Below are 20401 nucleotides of genomic sequence, written 5' to 3'. Positions count from 1 at the left end.
TTCTGACAGCAGAAATATATCCAAGTTATAATTTACTTGTATCAATTTCCTACTTTACTAGTGTCCAGTAAAATCATTCAAACAGCATGACAGATAAAAGGCAATAACAAAAAGCATTTTTGGTCTTTGGAGAGCTATAATGTGCACTGAATACAAACAGTAGTTAGGGAATAAAAATTAAAAAGCAAACATACGCATACTTAACGAAGTCCTGCTGGTACCTTGTAAGACAACTCCTAAATATATTTCAGTATCCAGCAATGAAAATGTTATGTAAAACGATGTGCATTGATCCAGTAATCCCCAAAGCTCTTAGAGTGACTTTAATTTACCTGAACACAGAACTGCTTTGAGAAAAATCCTTCTAGACCTTGCCAAAATCTGACTGCAGGGAACAGCCTATTTTTATAGTCATAAAAGCAGAACAACAAAAAAGATGTCAAACACAAGGCCAATGGCAGCTGAAACTATCATGGTTTTTTACACAAATAACAATCAACAGTGTGAAAATTACTCATAAAATACGCTATGAAGTACAAGATTAAAAGAAAGCTGATCATGAGTGATAGTAAAATATTTCTAGGAATAGTAGCCTGTAAAATCTAAAGGCTAAAATGGAAAATTAACACACATTTGCACTACATATTCATAGAAGGCTGTTCTTGCTGAAGTTTATGATCAAATCAGAAAACCATAAAGACTCCATACTGTTTCAAATGTAATGTTTTGTATACTACTGTATACTAATTCCCTCTGATGTCAACAAACCACAGAATTAGGCCTTCAAGACTAACTTTATGTTTCAATTTTAATTTTACTTTTTAAGCAAAATTGAAGGCTATCCATGATTAGGATTTCCATTTAGTACTTTCTTCCAGGGTTAATCACATGTCCTACAACCACACGTACCAAAAGGATAACAAAATGGTGACTTCAGTTATACTACTGGTAGAAAATATTCACACAGATTAGCTACAAAAGCTATTGCTTTAAAAAAATCTAATATTTAAAAAAAAAAAAAAAAGATTCTATGTGCAACTGGTTCTCTGCCTTATAAAATAAGGCAAAAATGTTAATTCCAAGACAGGCTTTACTCTTACATAGCAGGAGAAATCTGGGGCTCAGTGTTACAATTCCAAAAAATACTCTCATGGCTCTACTTTTATTTGACTCATATGATCATATCACCCTATCTGTGATTTATTAATATTAGGTTTCATCACATGTACAAAAAGTCATCTGATTGCTCTGTACCAGAATGTTTCTGTGCACTGAATACTACAGAACTATGTAAGTGATTGAATGCATTGAAGTAAAGGGACAAAGAGGAAACTGAACGATTTAACCCCCAAGTGGTTCATGTAATTCAACAAAATTCTATTTTAAAACCAAAGCAAGCCTATGCTATACACATCAGTCCACGTCAGCAAATCTAAGTGTTATACTGATTTAAAATGACTCTTCTAACTACCAAGAGAAAACACACCTTCATACTCCTAGATCTTTTCCCAAGAATGCAACAGGACTTCTTTTGGTCTTGAGCTCATCTACTTTAATAAAAATGTATGAACAGGAATCAAGTTAAAGAAAAAAAAGAGAACACAGAAGAGCAGCCTCATAACAGCAATAAAAGCTTTTTGAGGGAAAAGGCTGGCATCTCTAAGAGAAGGTTAACACTAAAGCTAAAGAACAATGCACATGCAGCCCTTTTTAAACAAAGAGCATGGCACTGATACATAACAAGATCGCATACAAATCCACAGAAAGTAAATTACTTATACATCATAATTTATAAAGAAATTCCAACTACTAACCACATTCAGTTCCACAGAATTACACTAAATACCAACTTGTTCACTGTTTCCAATCTGCAAAATTCTTTTTGAAGTACAAACAGAACTTGCTGAAATATTTTGCCTAAATTATTTCTCCATCACCAATTCAACATGATTGTGAACAACCCCAAGTCACAAACTGTAAAAGAATATAAAACAACAAAGCCCACCAAAAAAAACCAAAGAAAAATTATCCTCTAATACATAAATCATTTCTCCTAATTTTTTTCAGTTACCAGATTAGGAACTGTTTTTTACCAATCTCTTCATCCTCCACACAACACATTTGAATTTCTGTTCTGCAATTCCTCAACAAGAGGAATCACTACCAGCAATAAGATTACTCTCTCTTTAAAACTTTCATATTTCCCTCATAAGTCTTTAAGAGTTTCACATTTAACAACACAGTGCTTTGTTCTACTTATCTTAAAAAGAATGCAAACACAAAAACTGATTAAAACAGATGCAAAAAAAAAATGCAAAAAAAAAATTGTTAGCGTGCATCATACCTCTGAATCTTTGCACTTCTTTGCACTGGTCTCAGTTCATATATTGATAAATACTGAAACAGATCTTCACTTTAAATATTACAGAGTATGAATTACTGAGAAGAATGTCTTAGCTTGACCAAGTTCAGCATTTCAGCCCTGCATTGTGGTTTGGCTAAAGACAGAATCTCCTGACAGACCGATGCCTATAGTAGTGTTCCTGCATCACATTAGAGTAAAAAAAGTGTTCGTGAACTGAAGTTATCATGCTTATAGAACAGATTGCATCTTGTTAAGGATCTCTTATTTGTTAATATTTTTTTCCTGTAGTCAAATGACAGTGTTCCATAATGCACACAAATGGAAATACAGCCTGTATCTATTTCATATTTCAGTAGTTTGGAGATGCCTTGCTTGCTCTGTATGCAAACTGAAAACAAAAACAAACAATATCAAACAGAAGTAATAGAAGATTACTTTTACTCTTTCCATAAACCAAGGAAAGCAGTAAACTATTCCATCTCATCAGTTGTGTTAATAATATCGATTTGAGCATTTTGAAGAAAAAAGCAAAAAACGAAGTAAAGCAGAAATCAGCTTTTTTTACTTCCTTCCCCTCCACGGAGTTAAGCATTCAAATAAAGAATGTGACTTTTGGGTGCATACTTATTTTTAAACTACACACGTGCTTATTTTTAAATCCACATATACTCTTACGGATTTCAATGATGTTACATAGTTGTGAAGTTACCCAAATAAATGGTTATGATAATGGATGAGCCTAACTTCTCTACTGAATTATGTCCTAACTGAATCCTTCTTCTTTATCCTCTCTGTCTGTGCTTACATTTTCACATACATGTTTTCATACTTTTACTACACACTTTTATTATATAGAAAGGCAGGACAAAGAACCAGCTCCTGCTAATGTGATGTGTGATTAAATCCATTTGATACTGTCAGAGTATGCACGTGAATAAAGTGAACCATATGCAGCACAGAGTTCTTATTACCAAGGAGTGCTTACACACAAGGATTGTCCTTCCACAATGAATCTCATTTAAAAATAGTCCTTCATTAATCTACAACAGAAAAATCTCTTCCTAACGCTTAAAAAAAAAATCCAGTTATATTTCCTCTCTCGGTCAGTGTATTTAACACTAGCAGCAGCCATGAAGGTTCTGTACTTTTAAAGTCATTTCAGAGGGATCTGGTTACATGACTCTCAGCACCTACAGCTATTTTTAACTATGTGTCTACAAAGAACTTTTTTCTTCAAAGTTATCCTTAGATTCCCAGATAATCAGTAAAGGATAAGAGGGAAGAGTGAAAATTGGAGTGGTTTATAATCAGATGATTTTTTTTCCCATATTATTCATGCTCGTCTAGGAGATGACACAAACCAGGGACTAAATTCTAGACTGTAAACTGTAGAAGATGCCTACAAGGATTCTCTTACACATAACGGCACAAACAGTAAGGGGATTTTTATGAAGTACAGCTGACTGGACTACTTTTTGTCATTCTGCAAATCTCTGTAATCTCCATCTGCGCAGCGTATTTGTGATGCACAAGTGTACAATTCCTTTATACCTCTAAGTCATCCTAAAAATGCAGCTCTAAAACTATTTTGATAGGTTAAGTAAAAACTATCAATGCAAAAGAATATACTACATATACCATCAGTCCCATATATAGACACCCAATAAAGAACCATAGAGCTACCTAAAATTGACTGATTTAGCATTATTTATTCCACTTGAGAACTAAGGTTCTGCCCATCTGAGAGTATGAAGTAATTCCTGATTGTCATCTAAGCAATCAAACATGAACTCATCCCACTGATGCTAGTTCAATTATCAGTTATTTGATTACCAGTCATATACTAAACCCTCTCACACAGCTGTAACTTTCAATGTAGGCATGCCTACAGTTAGTAAAATACCCATGTCATCCAATGTTCAGATAAAGGGAAGCCACAAGACTGGTGAGGATAAGCTTCACCTATACTATTGGTTAAGAAACATCAGAAAGTTGCCTTACTGTTTTCATAGTCAATATCTGAAAGGGAATTGCTGAACAAAAGATATTTTCCCAGTCCTCTAGAGGAAGGCTCTGGGTTTTCTAAGGAGTATTCTGGCATCTTCTTTCCAGCCTAGTTGATTCTATGATTTTACGATCCTCAAGGGAAGAATTACATGAGATGGACCTCCTGTCTTTCTCCAAATCTACATGCCATTAAGAAAAATAGAAAAATCAACAGCATTATAGCAAAACATAGAGAAAAATTAAAGACAAGAAAATGTAAATATGTTTTTCCTTTCAGCAAGTTTGAAGGCAAAGAAAAGAGAACAGTTTATCAGGTAACAAAGAAATGATAAATCAAAATATTAATCTGCCAAATATTTGAACTATTTGAAAACAGAAAACAGTAAAAACATTGACAAGATCTGTAAAACATTTTGAAGTGTAAGTCTCAGTGAGAGGAATTTCTGAAAACTGGTCTTTGTAAGATCAGGACTCTGAAAACATGCAAGTAGTGAAAGCCATCTCCAAATGGCCAAAAACCTAATTCTGAAAGAAGCTTCAGACTCCGCATTAGATTCAGACTAGCTACACAACTTCAGTAGCAGCTTCAAACCACTACAAAGGGCAACCTAAACCACAAAAATACATCTATGTCGAGGGTGTGAGGTTACCTGCGCTCTCAGAAAAATACAAACTCTCAGCTTCTATGACTTCATTCCTGACAGTGGAACCGTACACTCCTACCTCCCCTCAACAGCTACTGTATTATTAAATACATGCAACTCTAGGCAACACCAGAAATCCAGTAACACAACTGTATCTCTGACTGGAGTTAAATCTGTATCTGCTCTAGATGCTAGTCCTGCATCTAGAGCCAAAGCACCAGAATGGCACCAGAGAGATGTATGTATCTGTTGTTGCACTCACGCAGCTCTCCAGACAAACCAAGCTAGGAAAAAACTGTTAAGCAGGTCTGCTTCTCTTACTGTGTTCCTTCTTTCCATGTGCAGAGCCTCCTGATGTGAAAAATGGGGTGGTTGAGAAAGCAAGGATTTCACAGAGAACCAGAAGAAAACGTTGTATTCTACCCAAGACATAAAAGAAAGCACAGAACTTTTTTTAAAATAGATAGCCCAGAGACATTCAAACACCTCAGCAAAGGTAGCAAGTATATACATGGTGTCTTAAACACACCAATGAACAGAGAAGTCTATATTGAAAAGACTGCTTTGTAGCTAGAGTGGCACTCTGAAATAAGGACAGCTTAGAAAGCCATTTTGAGAGTTCACAACATCAGATATGACCTAACAACGAAAAGCAAAAACTGCTACAGAAAGTCACCTTTAAAGGACACCTAAGGACTCATTCAAGACAGAGTGATGTACATATGAAAGAGCTGGAATGAAGTAGGCATCAGTATTTTTTCAGGAACACACCCTTCTTGATTTACTCACTGACATTTTTCATACAGAGGATCTTCAACTGAAATGTTCCCAGCAGTGCCAAATCAGGATGGAGAACAACTTGGAAAAAGAAGAGGCAGAGAAGGGGCATCCCAGTCACTATAGCCAAATTGGCACTAATCCTGTGGCAGTTTTGCTTTAGTGGAAAATTTGTGAGGTTGTAGAATTTTACTCTTCGCTCTTTCAAGTGGGCGAATTCAGATTTCCTCCCACCCCAAAGCTCTCCATTGTTCTGAAGTGTTCTTTATATATATTAATACCATTATCTCAGCAAACAGGTACAAGCTGCAGAAAACATCTCTGCCTGATTTTCTGACTGGCATCTGCAATATGAAGTTAACTCAGGAAAGCAAAAATTTTGCATCAAAATGGCAAGCTCTTCACCTCTTTGCAACAATGATGACAGAAAGTTGAAAATATATCTTGCCTACCAATAACACAGTTTAAGAGCTTAATTATTAAGAGAATACATCTGTTAAGCACTGGTTACTATATAAGCATTTCTAGCAACTCATTCATCATTGTGGTAGAAAAATCCCATCACCCTTTTCTTCTACAGGTAACAATCTATTTTTCATGTTTTTATTAATGTCTCTCTGTAACCTGGACTACTGCAGAGATCAACAAAGGTGAAACAACAGTACCAAGGCCACTGCACCTTTCACAGGTTATGTACTCCCCACTAAAACGTAGAAAGACTGACTGATACTGTAAATTAGAATTGCTCGAAGATAGAGAAATCCACATCTCTGAGATGTCCTGTAGTTATTTTCATGCTTTCTAATACCTTTGGAATAAGATTACCCTTGTCCACTAGATTAATAAAGCAATCCTATGAATAAATCAGCCAGGGAGACAGTGCTAGTGTCCTCTTAGGGATTACATTGACTAGAAGGACACCTATCTGTTCCATCAAGCACAGCCAAATGGCTGGAGAATAAACATTTCCTTTTTAGATACACAAGAGTATTTACTCTGTTCAGCCCAAAACTGTCTAGAAATTTCCAAGCTACCTGAGATACTACTGCTGCAATCTTAACACTCTTTTTCCCAGTCACTGTAATCATGCAAAATTAAACCCCCAAAATGCTAGGATTCTTCGTGGTATGATTCCTCCTGCAGGCATTCACTGCCACCTGTTATCGCCAGAAAGTACAATGCTCTCCTCATTATCTGCTGCCCTCAATATATTTAAAATTTGCATGTAACCAGTATGCTGAAACTTCAAGTGACCACTTAAGGCATCTTTTGAAAACGTTAAATGGGAAACAGGTGTAGATTCTACGTATTTGACTTTGTGACAATAAAAAAATACACTGATTATCCACTTCTCTTTAACAAAAAAGAAAAAAAAAAAGCATTAGAGTATTATTAATATCAAATAAGACAAATATTTCTTTAAGTAAATGTTATACTTCCACATGCCATGTACAACAGAGAAATTCAAGGCTTCTTGTGTCAAGCAAAAATAATATCCAAAAATATCCACATCATCAAATAAGGTAAGCAAAACAATTTCACTGCTTGGAAAATTCTGTTAATCAAGAACAGGTCACTGATACACTTAAAGATAATTTGCAAAACTCCATTCTTCATGAAGCAGGTTAAAAATAAAAACAATAAAAAACCCTAATCATGGAATCCATCTGGTTTTTTATAGCAAAATTAATTGGTAAATAGTGACTATTTATTACTTAAGCAAAGAGTTTTCCAAATAAAGTTGATGGCACACCGCGATTAAGTAGAATACATAGGTGTTTGGCAAAATGCCATTTCCTTGATGCAAAACTGCTCTGAAGTGATTCTTGCTGGATACGTATTTCTCTACTAAAATGCTTCTTACTCCCTAATTTATGAGATACTCTAAATCAATTCATCAGGTGCTTTATTAAGCTTTCTTCTCTGTATTTGAATTTAACCACTGCTAGGATTGCCCGAGCTTAAAACTGCTATTATTTAAGCAAAGACACAATGGCACTATGGATCTGATCCAAACAATGCTGCTGTCAAAGCAAATCTTTCTCACCGACCACTGAGTGCTTTAACCCTGTTAGGACAGCTCTTCGAAGGCTTGACAGAAAAACCCACCTATACCATTAATGTACAAATTAATGCAAACAACTCAAAAAAAGTTTGCAGACTTAACAATAAAACAGCGTGTTTTGTTGTGCACCTTTCTCTAGCAAGATTCACTTTCTAAAAGTTAAGTATATCACCATATATCAGGAAGAAACTTCAAGGTCAGGGAAGGTAGGCAGTCCATAAATATAGTCTGAAAGTCTGATCTTAAACACTTCTGAAACCACAGGTCAGAGCAATCCAAACTATCCACATTTATCAGCGATACATACTGTGACACCCAAACCTCACAAGGTAACACTAACTACCATTTACCCTTTCTACCTGATGAATATCTACACTTTTACCAATGGTGAATATCAGCACTCCCCTGGTTAAGCTTAACATGTATTTTTTTCCATGAAAAAAACCACACTCTATTTTTAAGTGAAAAAGGAGAGTATGTTCGTGTTCAGTAAGCTGTTAAAAACTTTAAGTATGTCTGAAACAATCGAAGTAACACATCAACAGTGTAAATTCCAAATTTGTTAACATACTTTAAAATAGTATGTAAGAAGTTCTAAATAAAGTCACACCATTGTATTTATTTTTTATAGTTATTTCTGTTCTTTCTGTGAAACAAAAGGGCATAATCATTACTAAATTTGTCCTTATTATTCACAAATCTGCTATTTGTGAAATTCACTCTTTTTCACTACTACGAATAGCTTTCCAAACTCTCCCCCAATACAAACTCAGCATTGAACGTAACTAGTTGTTTGGGGTTTTTTCCCTCGAGAAATGTTACTGGTTACTTTGGCATAGAGACATAAGGCTGTAAATTTCTATCCTCCATCAGTACTACTGACCCCAGAGCAAACCCCACAACTGGCTACAGGCATTCAACATCCATCATTGCTCCTGAAACCTAATCTTTGAGGGAAGGACAGCTGCACCGAGCAACAGTTAAGCAGCTTTCTAAGATACACTATCATCCCAAACAAACATACATAAACAAAACTTCCTGTCCTACTTCCTGATCAGTGTTTTAGGAATCTCCCATTGCATGTACTTCACACCAAATTAATGACTTTTGTCTACACATAGGTAGACAAAATTCTTATCAAATAACCAGAGACCTTTCTTCTTTATTTTCTTACATGCAAAATATAGCTGTTTGCTTAATAATAAAAGATAGTCAAATTCCTGCAAGTATTAATACACAGTACACCTGTAAAGAGGATTTTAATAAAACGTAGCATAAGAGGTGAAGAAGAGCAGAGAGAAGAGAGGAGAAGCGAGAAGAGAGGAGAAGCGAGAAGAGAGGAGAAGCGAGAAGAGAGGAGAAGCAAGAAGCGAGGAGAGGAGAGGAGAGGAGAGGAGGGGAGGGGAGGGGAGGGGAGGGGAGAGGAGAGGAGAGGAGAGGAGAGGAGGAGAGGAGAGGAGAGGAGAGGAGAGGAGAGGAGAGGAGAGGAGAGGAGAGGAGAGGAGAGGAGAGGAGAGGAGAGGAGAGGAGAGGAGAGGAGAGGAGAGGAGAGGAGAGGAGAGGAGAGGAGAGGAGAGGAGAGGAGAGGAGAGGAGAGGAGAGGAGAGGAGAGGAGAGGAGAGGAGAGGAGAGGAGAGGAGAGGAGAGGAGAGGAGAGGAGAGGAGAGGAGAGGAGAGGAGAGGAGAGGAGAGGAGAGGAGAGGAGAGGAGAGGAGAGGAGAGGAGAGGAGAGGAGAGGAGAGGAGAGGAGAGGAGAGGAGAGGAGAGGAGAGGAGAGGAGAGGAGAGGAGAGGAGAGGAGAGGAGAGGAGAGGAGAGGAGAGGAGAGGAGAGGAGAGGAGAGGAGAGGAGAGGAGAGGAGAGGGAGAGAAGAGGGAGAGGGAGGGGGAGAGGGAGAGGAGAAGATAGTGGAAGTGGCAGGCTCTTTATTCCCTGTACACAAATTTCAGCTTTCTTTGGGAAAGCTTTATAAAAGAATACTGCCTACAGACAGCTCTAAAACGCAGGTAACAATTTTTTAATTCAATTACTACTGCAAAGCAAGCAGAATTACTGATTTCAAACTTAGCAAACAATTATTTCCTAAAGGTCAGAAAGCCTACAACATTGTTACTAGAATGCATCTGAATTTCCTCTCAGTGAGTCAAAGCAAGTAACAAAAAGCCAGATTTTGGGGTAAAACCAGTGAAAAAAAGCCAAGGTGAAACACTGAAATCAAAATGGAATTCAGCAGATTTGCAAGAAAAATGTACACCTATTTGCAAATTTAAGACCTAAGCCACACTTGTTTCAATCAGGCTGGCACTGACTATAGTCTTCATGAGAATTGGACAATTCTGTGATCTAAAAAGTCCGATTTTACACTCCACTTACTGAACTCCGACTTACAGACACCTAATTTTTCAGACACTAAAAACTGTAAAAGAAAGAGGAATACACTTGCTTGCAGTACTCCATATACCACATTTAATACATGGCTTGGGGAAAAAGTATATATTATCTAACTATAGCAATATGTGAGCAGTTTGGCTGGCACTAACCAGGATATCTATTTTGATTGTCTGCAAAACACAAATTCATTTGTGTACCAGTGAAGCGACTCCAATAATTGAAAGATTACTGCAAAACTCAAAAAAAATCACCATGCTTAAGTATGAAGAAGCACAGCACAAGGCATGGTAGTATATTAGAGCATGTCACCTGGTATAATAAATCAAAGCAACTAAAATTCCATCATTTTCAACTGGCTGAGGAGGAAGTCTTCTGCAGTCTTTGTATGTGAAAGAACACACAGCATCTCCAGCAAGCATCAGACACACAAGTACAAACGGGGGAATTGATTTTGCAAACATCTTCACCTGTTTTGGAACTTAACTGCGAGATTAAACATCTTTTATTATTATTATTATTATTATATTATTATTGTGCTACTAAGCTTATGGAGAAGGCTGTCAAGGCATGTAAGCATAAGAGACTTAAAGCTGTAAGTCTTTTTATCCTAGAGAAGGAAGGACTATGTATACTTGCTTATGTAGTTAAAAATAAGCTAATAAACAGAGTATTTAGTGTGAACTGCCACTTTTATGAATGGAAAGAACCTCAATAATAATAGCATTGTTTTTAAAAAGCAATGCTTTCAGTATTAATGTAATGATTTATTCAATTTAACCTTATTTTTTGCAAACAAACCATTTGCAATTTTATCTATTTTCCCTGCACTTTAGCTATCTACTCGCTATAGTAAGACACAAACATGCAATGTTTTATTAAATATTATCAATTGCCAACCAAAAGCCATCCGAGCTTACGAAATGTAAGTTAAAATTGTACAATAGTAGACATATGGTTCTATCAACGCACAGAGGCTTAAATAAGTGAAGTGAAGGTTGTTGGAAAGGAATTTACAGGCAAAGCACTCTCATGCAATGTTTCTCTACACCAACAGATTTCTCCAGTTATACTGCGGCTTTCATCGTAGTAGATCACCAGGAGAAATAACGCTTCCCCTCTGCTCCTGCTTGGTAAATCACTGATAGTATATGAATGAGTAATCTTAAACACGGATTCTTGCTCTAGGCTGCCAAGTTGCCAGCGTACATTCATTAATTTAAGGCCTTTTCCAATGAAAACAATGATTAAGTAAATAAACAACTTGCAAAATATGTGAAATTCAGAGTTTTCATAAAAATACTATATGCTGACTGTGCTATGCCAACTGTTTTTAAATAGAATTACAATATAATCAAGGTCCTGTTACAATAAACAGCACTTTGTGACTCTAACACTGAACTTAACAAACATCTATACCTTTCTCAACTTGTTGAAGAACAAAAGGTTAGAAATCACCGTGGTCTTACACAGAAATGAAACACAATGATTTGTAGACCTGTACTGCATTACTCTCCTTGATATCCAAAGTGCATATGAAACGCCTATCCTCTGCATTTCAGACACACCACTGTGGTTTACAGACACTCGGTAAGACTTAGAGTTTTGAATAGATGTTTATCATCTGAGAAGACCTCTAAAATGAATTTCATTACATTTCATCATGACTGTACCTAAGGACGTAAATACACATTTCAGAAAAATAAACTCAGTCAATATTTGCACAACTGTTGTCGGTAATATGCCAAAAAACCTCTTGCTGTAACTGGCCCAACACCCCACGACATATAAAACTCCGCTATTTTAAAGACAGCTTATTGAAGAATTAACATAGCATAGAGAAACTGCATTTTGATTATATGACCTCACTGTGATTCAGCTTGAAAATCCTTTTCAGTGAGAATCTTCAAACAGCTTAGTAACAGAAGTTCATTTTTAAGGAAATCCAATATGCAAATATTTCAGCTGTACTCTTTTACAAATTGTCTGCCTTGTCAGTTTTAAAAACTGAAAATCAACAATGGAGCAGTGTAAGTATACTTGACCTTATTGCTTAACGTCTATCAAGAATGCTACGCCTCGTGAATTTTAAATTCTGAAACTGATACTCAAAAATGCGTAATGCATCTTCAGCCCAAGTCCCATAAATGCTGACTACACTCCAGCCAAAGCCTTGGAGCTGCCATACTTTCAAACTTACATAACACTTACAAAGCTAGTTTAAATACACCACCAATCTATGTCAGTTCCTGCCTTGAAGTAATCCTGTTTAGTTTATCTTTTAACCCTATACTGGCATGGAACAGTACCATTACTAATGTAATAGAAGAAACACACAGGCAACAAATCTGATTTTCTCAGTTTACAGAAAATACAGAATGTGACATTCAAATCTGACTTCGCCCAAAATCTGCACCTCCCAGGTCGGTGTTCATTCCTAACTGCCATAGCAGTCAAGAGAGCAGGGACGAAAGAGCTGTGTTGGACACCACAAAACTGGGGGGAATAGATGGAGTAGGGTAAAAAAATCCTAAATAATACACAACTTGCATGCATCTCCTAAGTAACTGCAGTCTCATTTACAAGTAAGGAATAAATAAGCGGCAACTTTGCTTTTGACCCTAGGCACCTGTGTAAAAAATGTCTTGTGAAAGAGTGAGCATATGCCGTGTACTGGTATTTGCTGTATGAGAGCAGTTTATACAGGCCCCTAGTGTCCCCGCACACACAGCAGCAGATGAAGGGGGATTCCTACCCTTCAGCTTGTGTAGTTTTGGTCCCTGCATTATTCTAACACAGGAATGAAGGGCAGTTTTACAAATGAAAGGTGAAGCACTGACTAGACTTAGATCACCAGTTACTTCGCTCCTGCACATACCCCCAAGTCTGTTCTTGCAATCCCTCTCCTAAGATGAAGCACCAATTTACTATCACTGTTTGAGTTCGTTGACAGTGCTGCTGTTTGAGTTACATAACCATCACAGCAGAACGCTTAATTCATATTATTCTTTAGCGCTCATTTCAAAAGCAGTATGATTGATGGGTCTAAAGCAGGTCCTAAGACCTATTCCTGAAATCTAGAAATATTGATAGCGCCTTCCTTTCCACACACCATTCCTGACAGCTTGCCACAGCACACACAAACCATAATGAATTTGTTAGTTCCTTCTTCGAGTAGAAAACTTCAACTTAGGCAAAGCTTTCAATGCTTTAAGTGGATAGCGGAAAGCTGTACATCATTTCTGCATTGAGAGAAAACTAAATATACTCCACCATATTACTAGAAGTGACAAAACTAAAATTGGAAAGCTACTCCTGTAAAAAGTCTCTCTTTAAATCCTTCTTCCTTTCTATGTAATACTCCCCTCCTTAAAAATCCCATGCCAGTACATTTACAGCTTTTAGTAATTTTGACTGGGCAAAATTTGACAGCTGAATTTATTAAACTGACCAGTTTGCCAATTTCACAGATTAAAAAAGAAGTAATAGCAGATGTCATGAGATGCAAATTAAAGAACCTATCAAAAAATTGCCATCAAAAGTAAGATACAAGTACACATGATTGCATTTAGGAGGGGAGAATCTTCTTTTTTTCTTCAGAATTGCTCCATTCAGTAACAAGAATTGTAGGAGCTTTGCATGCTCCCAGCCCAGGAGAAAATGATGTCATTTACTATCTACTTTTACAGCAAGAAAAGAAAGTACTGACCATTGTAAGATTACAAACCACCAGCAGATACCAGAGGAAGGAAAAATAAGATACATACACATTTACCATCTGTGCATCAAAATTCCCAATAAATGTCCGGATATTACAGAAGTTGCCTGTGCCTGAACAGGAGGTATGCTGGAAGCGATCTCTGCAAGGCTGATTCTCTGAAAGGAGAAGACTATCCTAACTTCCCACATTAATCCTAAATTTAAGGGAATACAGGCTTCACCCAGAAACACTCTTGTCCGCAAACAGGAAACTCCAAAGCAAATCAGCATCTACAGACTCATTCCCAACGCAACACTGTCTCAGGCGACAAGTGAAGGAACACAGAAAACCCTAACTATTCTGCCTAAATAAACTGACCCTTCTATGTTTGTCGAAACTGAGAATATGGTAAAGAAGCTGCCGTCCTTCCACGAGGCAGTAACTGTACAAAGGCCAAGTAAGAGAGTAAGATACGCATGACAGCAGTCTGGAGAAGTAACAAGGAGGCACAGGCATTCAAAAGCCATACATGCAAGGGTGAGTAGTAATCGCTTAAAAGGGAAATAATACAGTTCTGTCGGGGACCGAGGGGGTAAAAAACCGGCAAAATACGGAATTCGTTGGGAGAAAACTGTTTTATTTGCCGGCCTGGGAGAGCCCGGTTGCAGCTCTGAGGAGTGTCTACTCGCAGGGGCAGACGGCGCACAGGGAGCTGCTAAGTTTGCTGAAAAAATTCGAGAGCCCTTTGTAAGCGCTCGGAAAACTGAGTTTTCAGCCCGATGTGCTTCCTTTCAAGTCGTTGCGGGAAAGTAAATAAAGAAATTAAAAGCCTAACCTGTGAAAAGCTTCGCATCTCCGTGCCTCCCCGCTCCAGCGAGAGAGGAGGAGAAGGAGAGAGCGGAGAGGACGAGGAAGAGGGAGCCCTCCTCGGACCGGCGCCGGGGGTCCCTACCGGCCGTTCGCCCCCTCACCCCGTCTCCAGCGGCCGGTGCCTCGCCTCTCACGCCTGCTGTCTTCCCCCCTTCTCCCCACCCGCTAGAATAGGCGAAATAATTAGTATCGATAATTCGCTCGCCAAACAGCCGGCGTGTGACTCGTGTAGCCCCCCCTCCACGCCCGTGCACAGCGGCATTCAGTGGAAACGTCGGCTCCGATCCATCACTCGCCCTCGCCCTGCCCCATCCCCCGTCCTCGCACCGCAGCTCCCCGAGCAGGGGCCCCGTGGCCGGGCTCAGACCCGGCGGAGCGGCGAGGGGGGCGGCGGGCAGCGCCCGGGGGGCAGCCTCGGGGCACCCGGCGGGAGAGCTGTGCGTGAGGCACGTGTAAGCAGGGCTGCACACACGCACGCGCACACACATGCACCCGCGCGCGCTCACACACACATCTTTATGCGCGCTCACACGCGCAAACGCTCCGAAAGAGGCGGCAAAGACGGAGCGGCGGCGTGGGGGGAAAATGGGTCAGGAGCGGGGCAGTTACCTGGTCATGCTGCTCCCCCGGTCTCAGCAGCAGCAGCAGCAGCCGCAGCCGCCGCCTGCCCGCCCGCCCGCCACCTCCTCCCGCTGATCCTGCTCGTCTCCGGAGCGGCCGATTTAATCCAAGCCCCGCAGCAGCAGCAACAACAGCAGCTACGAGCGGAGCCCCCCGCTGCTGCTGCCTGGCTCTGGTGCTTCTCTCTCACAGTCCGGCGCCGGGGAGCGGGAGAGAGTCAACGAGAGTCCGAAAATCCAGCATCCAGAAGAGCCAGCTCCCCGCCTGCCTCCTCCTGCCAGCGCCACCTCTCCTCCGCTCGGCTCTGCTCTGTTCCGCTCTGCTCTTCTTCTCCTTCCTGCGGCGGCGCCGGCTGCTGCTGCTGCTGCTCCCGGGCGCGCTCTCTGTTCCCGAGCTGCTGCTCTCTTTCCCCTCCTCCTCCTTCTCCTCCTCCTCCTCCTCCTCCCTCTCTCTCTTTCTTCCTCCCCCCTTCGCCCTTTTTTTTTTTTTTCCTCTCCTTTTCTTCCTTCGCCTCGTTCAGCCGATTCTTTCGCTACAAATAGCAGTGAGGTCGCCCACCCGGGCTCCCTCTCCACTCCCACCCTCTCCGCCAGAAAAAGTGCAGTGCAAACAAAAGCGAGGCAAGAGGACACGACGGGGGGGGACGGGGAAGGCAGGGGAAAATCACGAGAAACCGACTCAGGGAGCCGAAAACACGATCAACTCTCCCCGCACCCCGCCCCGTTTCTCCAGCAGGGGACGGGGACGCCGCGGGTTCAGTGCCGGCTGGAGACGGCGCTCGCTCGTTCTGCGGGTTTGCTGTACTGGGGTTTGGGGCTGTTGGCTGTTGTTTGGTTTGGTTGGCTTTCTTTTAATCCTCTTACGCTGCGAGGATCACAGGAGCCGCATGGCCCCAAGTGGTGGGGAAAGCATGTTGCCGCGCTCAGTCCGGGGTGTGTGGGGTGGGGGGTGGGGGGGAGGTGACCCTGGGCGGGCCGGCGCGGGAGGGAGCCACGCACAGCTCAAGAGGCACCGCACGCGCACCCCGGCGCGCGGCCGGGCGGTGGGGGGAGGGGGCGGTGACGTCACACCGTGCCGGCCTGTCGGGGCGCCTCCCGCTGTGAGGCCGCAGCCACACCGACCCGGGGAGAGGGAGCATAAGCGGACACTGCCCCTTTGCTCCCTGTCACCCCCTACGAACAAACTTCCCTGCACGGCGAGGTCCAAACGCTCCTTGTCCCGGTTCGCACCCAGAGATACGCCAGCCCGAGGTGGGAGTTACAAAGCTGTGTGTCTGCAGTCATGCCTGTCTATGGCAAGTCCCTAATTTTTGTCCTGAAGAATTGTCAGATTTCGTGCTGAGTTACACCGCATGTTGCTCGGTGCAACCGGTGGCGTGCCGAGGGACTAAAGAAAGGTTCCAGCTTTTCTTACCCCATCCTTTATAATCCTTTGCAAAGAAAGAGCAGTGTATAAGTGACAACAATGGGATTTCGGTGAAAAGTGCTTTGGAAGACCTCACCATTGGCTTCTCACCATCTTCAGAAGCTATGTTCCCCATGCCACACTTCCTCCTGTGTAAAATGGGAGTAAAGCATTAGGGTAAACACAGTAAATGCTAGTCAGTCATTATGGTGATGGGAGCCCATTAATATCAGTGCCACGAAAGCTGACTTACTGGATTCCACGTGTACAAAGCTGAAGGTGCAGTGTTGGCCAACTTTGTGCTTCCTGTCCTGAGTGGAGCACTGACCTGCTGCAACCTGATCAAGCTGAAATCAGTCATGGTGGTCCATGCAAAGTCCATTGCAGACCATTGCTACTTTTTCAGCAGAGGAGAGGGATTTGGGTATTCTCTATCCTATAATCATATTTTATTCTTCCTTGGAAGGCAGTGCTGCCAACGTGAAGGCTGACAGAAGTGAAGATAAACTTTGTTCTTCTCAAGTCCTATAAATTGCCATCTTCCTTTTGATGCTGCCACTGCAAAAAATGGCCCCCTAAGTAATCTTAGACTTAAAGGAGCCCTAGACATTTTCAAATAGTATCTTTCAAAATACCAAATGACTTTGTAAAAATTACTTCCTGTGAAAAGGTAAATATATGAAGTGTTGCATGGATGACTATTTTTTATCTTGTCAAAAAGAACTATCCAATAAAAGACTAACTTTTCAATAAGCAACTGTGGCTTCAAAGTAAAACAAAAATCAAAAGCTGGGCAATACGCTACTTTATCATAATAAACATGGTTAAAGAAAGCAAGAATTAAATCCTCACCTTTGCCCCCTTAACTCAAATGACTGCAGGACTGCATTTGCTTTGAAATGGCAATACTAAATATGTATAGAAGATTTTAATGTTATGTCCCAGCAGTTTTTATCAGTGTGCTTAGCTGTTTTAGTGCTCTTCATGCTGCGATCCTTGTGTGACATTGAAGAATTGAGCAATAAACCCATGCATTTTATATTTTTCATGTGGAATCACAATGTGTATGTGAGTTTTGGGACTACGTTTAGCTTTCCTTTTTCTTAGCATCATAAGCAGGTTGTGCAGCTCTTACGTTCAGTCAGCATCATAGTACGCACTAGGAATAACTGTGTTTCTTTCTATGCTAGTGTTAAAACCAGATTTCGTTAATATCTATAAGATTTCCAGGGTTTTGCTAAAGCAAAAAAAAAAAAAAAAAAATTAACCGAAATTCATGTAGCAGCATTAAAACACTATTGCTCTAGTGCATTAAAACTTACTGTTGCTCTAGTGCATCTCATCGCTTATTATCAGTAGCATAAATTTTATACTTCAGATAGTGGTGTACACATATTCATACATAAATGTATATATATATGGTTTGGTAATACACCTTTAATATTCCTTCCGTGTTAAGAGGAGATAGCACATCAAGAGCCGTAATTCATCTGTTACACACTACTCATTAAAGTGGATTTTTTTTTCCAAAATATGTAAAAATTTCAAACACGGCATTCTACACTGATGTTCTATTTTTGCCTAGATTGCAGTAGTATGTTACTCTCAGGTTAGAACAGCACTGAATTGGAAATACATTTACACATTTTATTAACTTGAAATGTTTCCTGTAAAACACTGAACAAGCTCTAAGATCTTATTTAAGCTAAGTCTGCAAGATACGAATCTTCTATTTTTTTAAGGTAGAAGGAAGAAGGGTCTTTTATGTCACTTGGAATTAAGTGTCGTGTATTCCCTCAGTTGTTATAAAAACACATCTTTCTCTTGTCATTCAAAATTAACTGTTTAAACCTTGTCCTTCCTGCTCATGCAGCTGCTTTCCGTGTCTTCATTGAGGCTACATACCAGCAGTGCAAGTTTGATGTGAAGCACAGGATGTGCTTGCAGGTTTAAAACTCGAAAGATGCAGCAGAGGAAGAGAAATGGGTCAACTTTCCTTCTGTTCTTCTGAATACCTGCCTGTGACCATACTTTGACTTTTGCCATACCTCTTCAAGTAAAGGACCAACAATACACACTCCTTCATGTCTCAGTCTCATGAATTTCCTGTACTAAATAGTACTCTATTAATAGTGTACAGTATTATTTTCCTCTCGGCTGTTCTGCGTTGGAGTATTGCTTGTGTCCCTGGTAAATGGTATCCCACTAAGCTCTTTAGCACGGTAAAACATTCCAGTAACAAGTGGAACCAATGGACATTGGGTTACTACACAGCAAGATCAGGAAGGGGAGCAGGAGCAGAGGGGATAAGAAAGGTTACTTGCTAGTTGCCTCTCCCTGAAATCTAACAAATGATTTGTCACAAAACTGCATTAACGCATATGTTAGGCACTGGCTTATGAAATGATAATGAGAAACGTTCCAAGTTTCCATACTGATATTTGAAAATTCTCATTTATAAGCCACAGACACTCTGAACTCCTATCACTACAGATAATAAAACACTACCAGACAAGTAAACGTGTGTTATCTATATGTAAAAATTTATCCAGCTAACACAGTTTGAGTACACACCTTTTAAATGCTGATACAGTAACTCAGCAGATAGTCTCAGTACTTGTGCTTATCTTGTAAATATTTGTGATTCATATAAATATTTTGAGTGATGAAACTTTGGTAGTTAGAGCCAGAGGTATAGAGAAGAAAGTGATTTTAAGTGTAGGGGGTTTATGATCATTTTTGCCATGTTTGGTTTTTTTTCTCTGCTGCCTTGAAGAGATGAGGCCTTATTCACTTGTGTGATCCTCCTGGCATTCCAAACAACTTATGTATGTGCCAGCACATTTTAAATCTCATTTCTGAGAAGGATTGAGGTCTTGTGTCCTACAGGTCTCAAACCCTATTCTAATTTTTCTTCTGTGGAAATGGAGGTTTGGTAGACAAAGATGAGCAGGCTGGTCCACACACTCTTCCCAGCCCATTCAACTGAGCCATTCACACTGCATCCTGCTACAGACCCGAGAGAGCTGGTGGGAGAAGGTGGAAGAATCAGGTGGTGAAGCACATAAATATAAAGAAAATTAGTCTTGGTTGTTTCTTCTGCTCAAGGAACTACTTTACTAGCTCTTTGTGCATTTGTTTGTTGTTTTGTGGGGTTTTTAATGAAAAAGAGCAAGAGGCCTAGAAAACTAATAATTAATCACACAGTACATGAAATTCTGCTGGGACTTGGAGATGATGGAGCACGATCAGCTTTATCAGAGTGCACCACAATGTGTGCCACAAGCTGAAAGTAAACAGCAGCATATGTAGAGAAAGCTGTAAATAAAATTTGTACATAGATAGACAGTTTTGTCTTTTTTAGAATTCTTGGAGTATCCCAGATGTTGTGAGAACTCTGCTAACAATTTAGAAGGAAGATAGAGACTACGGAACACAATATGGTGGTATTTTTCTTAAGAAATCATGCATATGTATATAATGTATGTAGATACACAGGTGCAGGACGTCTGTATCAAGATTTGCTTTCAATTTGAATATAGTACAGTAGATGGGGTTTTT

The 20401-nt window shown here is 40.1% G+C and overlaps 2 protein-coding genes across 51 annotated transcripts in view; one reads left to right on the top strand and one right to left on the bottom strand.

Annotated features, from left to right (window-relative positions):
* PTPRD (protein tyrosine phosphatase receptor type D) overlaps nucleotides 1-20401 on the bottom strand; it is a 1245299-nt gene that overhangs the window by 346908 nt on the left and 877990 nt on the right. The window lies entirely within an intron of this gene.
* On the top strand, nucleotides 14725-18920 carry LOC115601039. The gene is made up of 3 exons (XM_030470562.1): nucleotides 14725-15234; nucleotides 15276-16686; nucleotides 18714-18920. Exons 1-3 carry the CDS (start codon nucleotides 14725-14727, stop codon nucleotides 18791-18793), a joined length of 2001 nt encoding a protein of 666 aa, XP_030326422.1. The 3' UTR covers nucleotides 18794-18920.

The sequence above is a fragment of the Strigops habroptila genome, chromosome Z, assembly GCF_004027225.2.
Source record: "Strigops habroptila isolate Jane chromosome Z, bStrHab1.2.pri, whole genome shotgun sequence".
In the NCBI taxonomy this organism is placed as follows: domain Eukaryota; kingdom Metazoa; phylum Chordata; class Aves; order Psittaciformes; family Psittacidae; genus Strigops; species Strigops habroptila.
Note: the sequence above shows the minus strand (reverse complement) of the source record. Positions and strands in the feature narration are given on the sequence as shown.

Bases quoted from the DNA above. Each gene is read 5' to 3' on its own strand.
- LOC115601039 (XM_030470562.1), top strand. From the start codon at position 14,725: ATGTGCTTCCTTTCAAGTCGTTGCGGGAAAGTAAATAAAGAAATTAAA. The intron at 15,235-15,275 runs GCACCCGGCGGG...ACGTGTAAGCAG, and splicing joins GCCCGGGGGGCAGCCTCGGG to GGCTGCACACACGCACGCGC. The intron at 16,687-18,713 runs GTGGGAGTTACA...CTGCTCATGCAG, and splicing joins CAGAGATACGCCAGCCCGAG to CTGCTTTCCGTGTCTTCATT.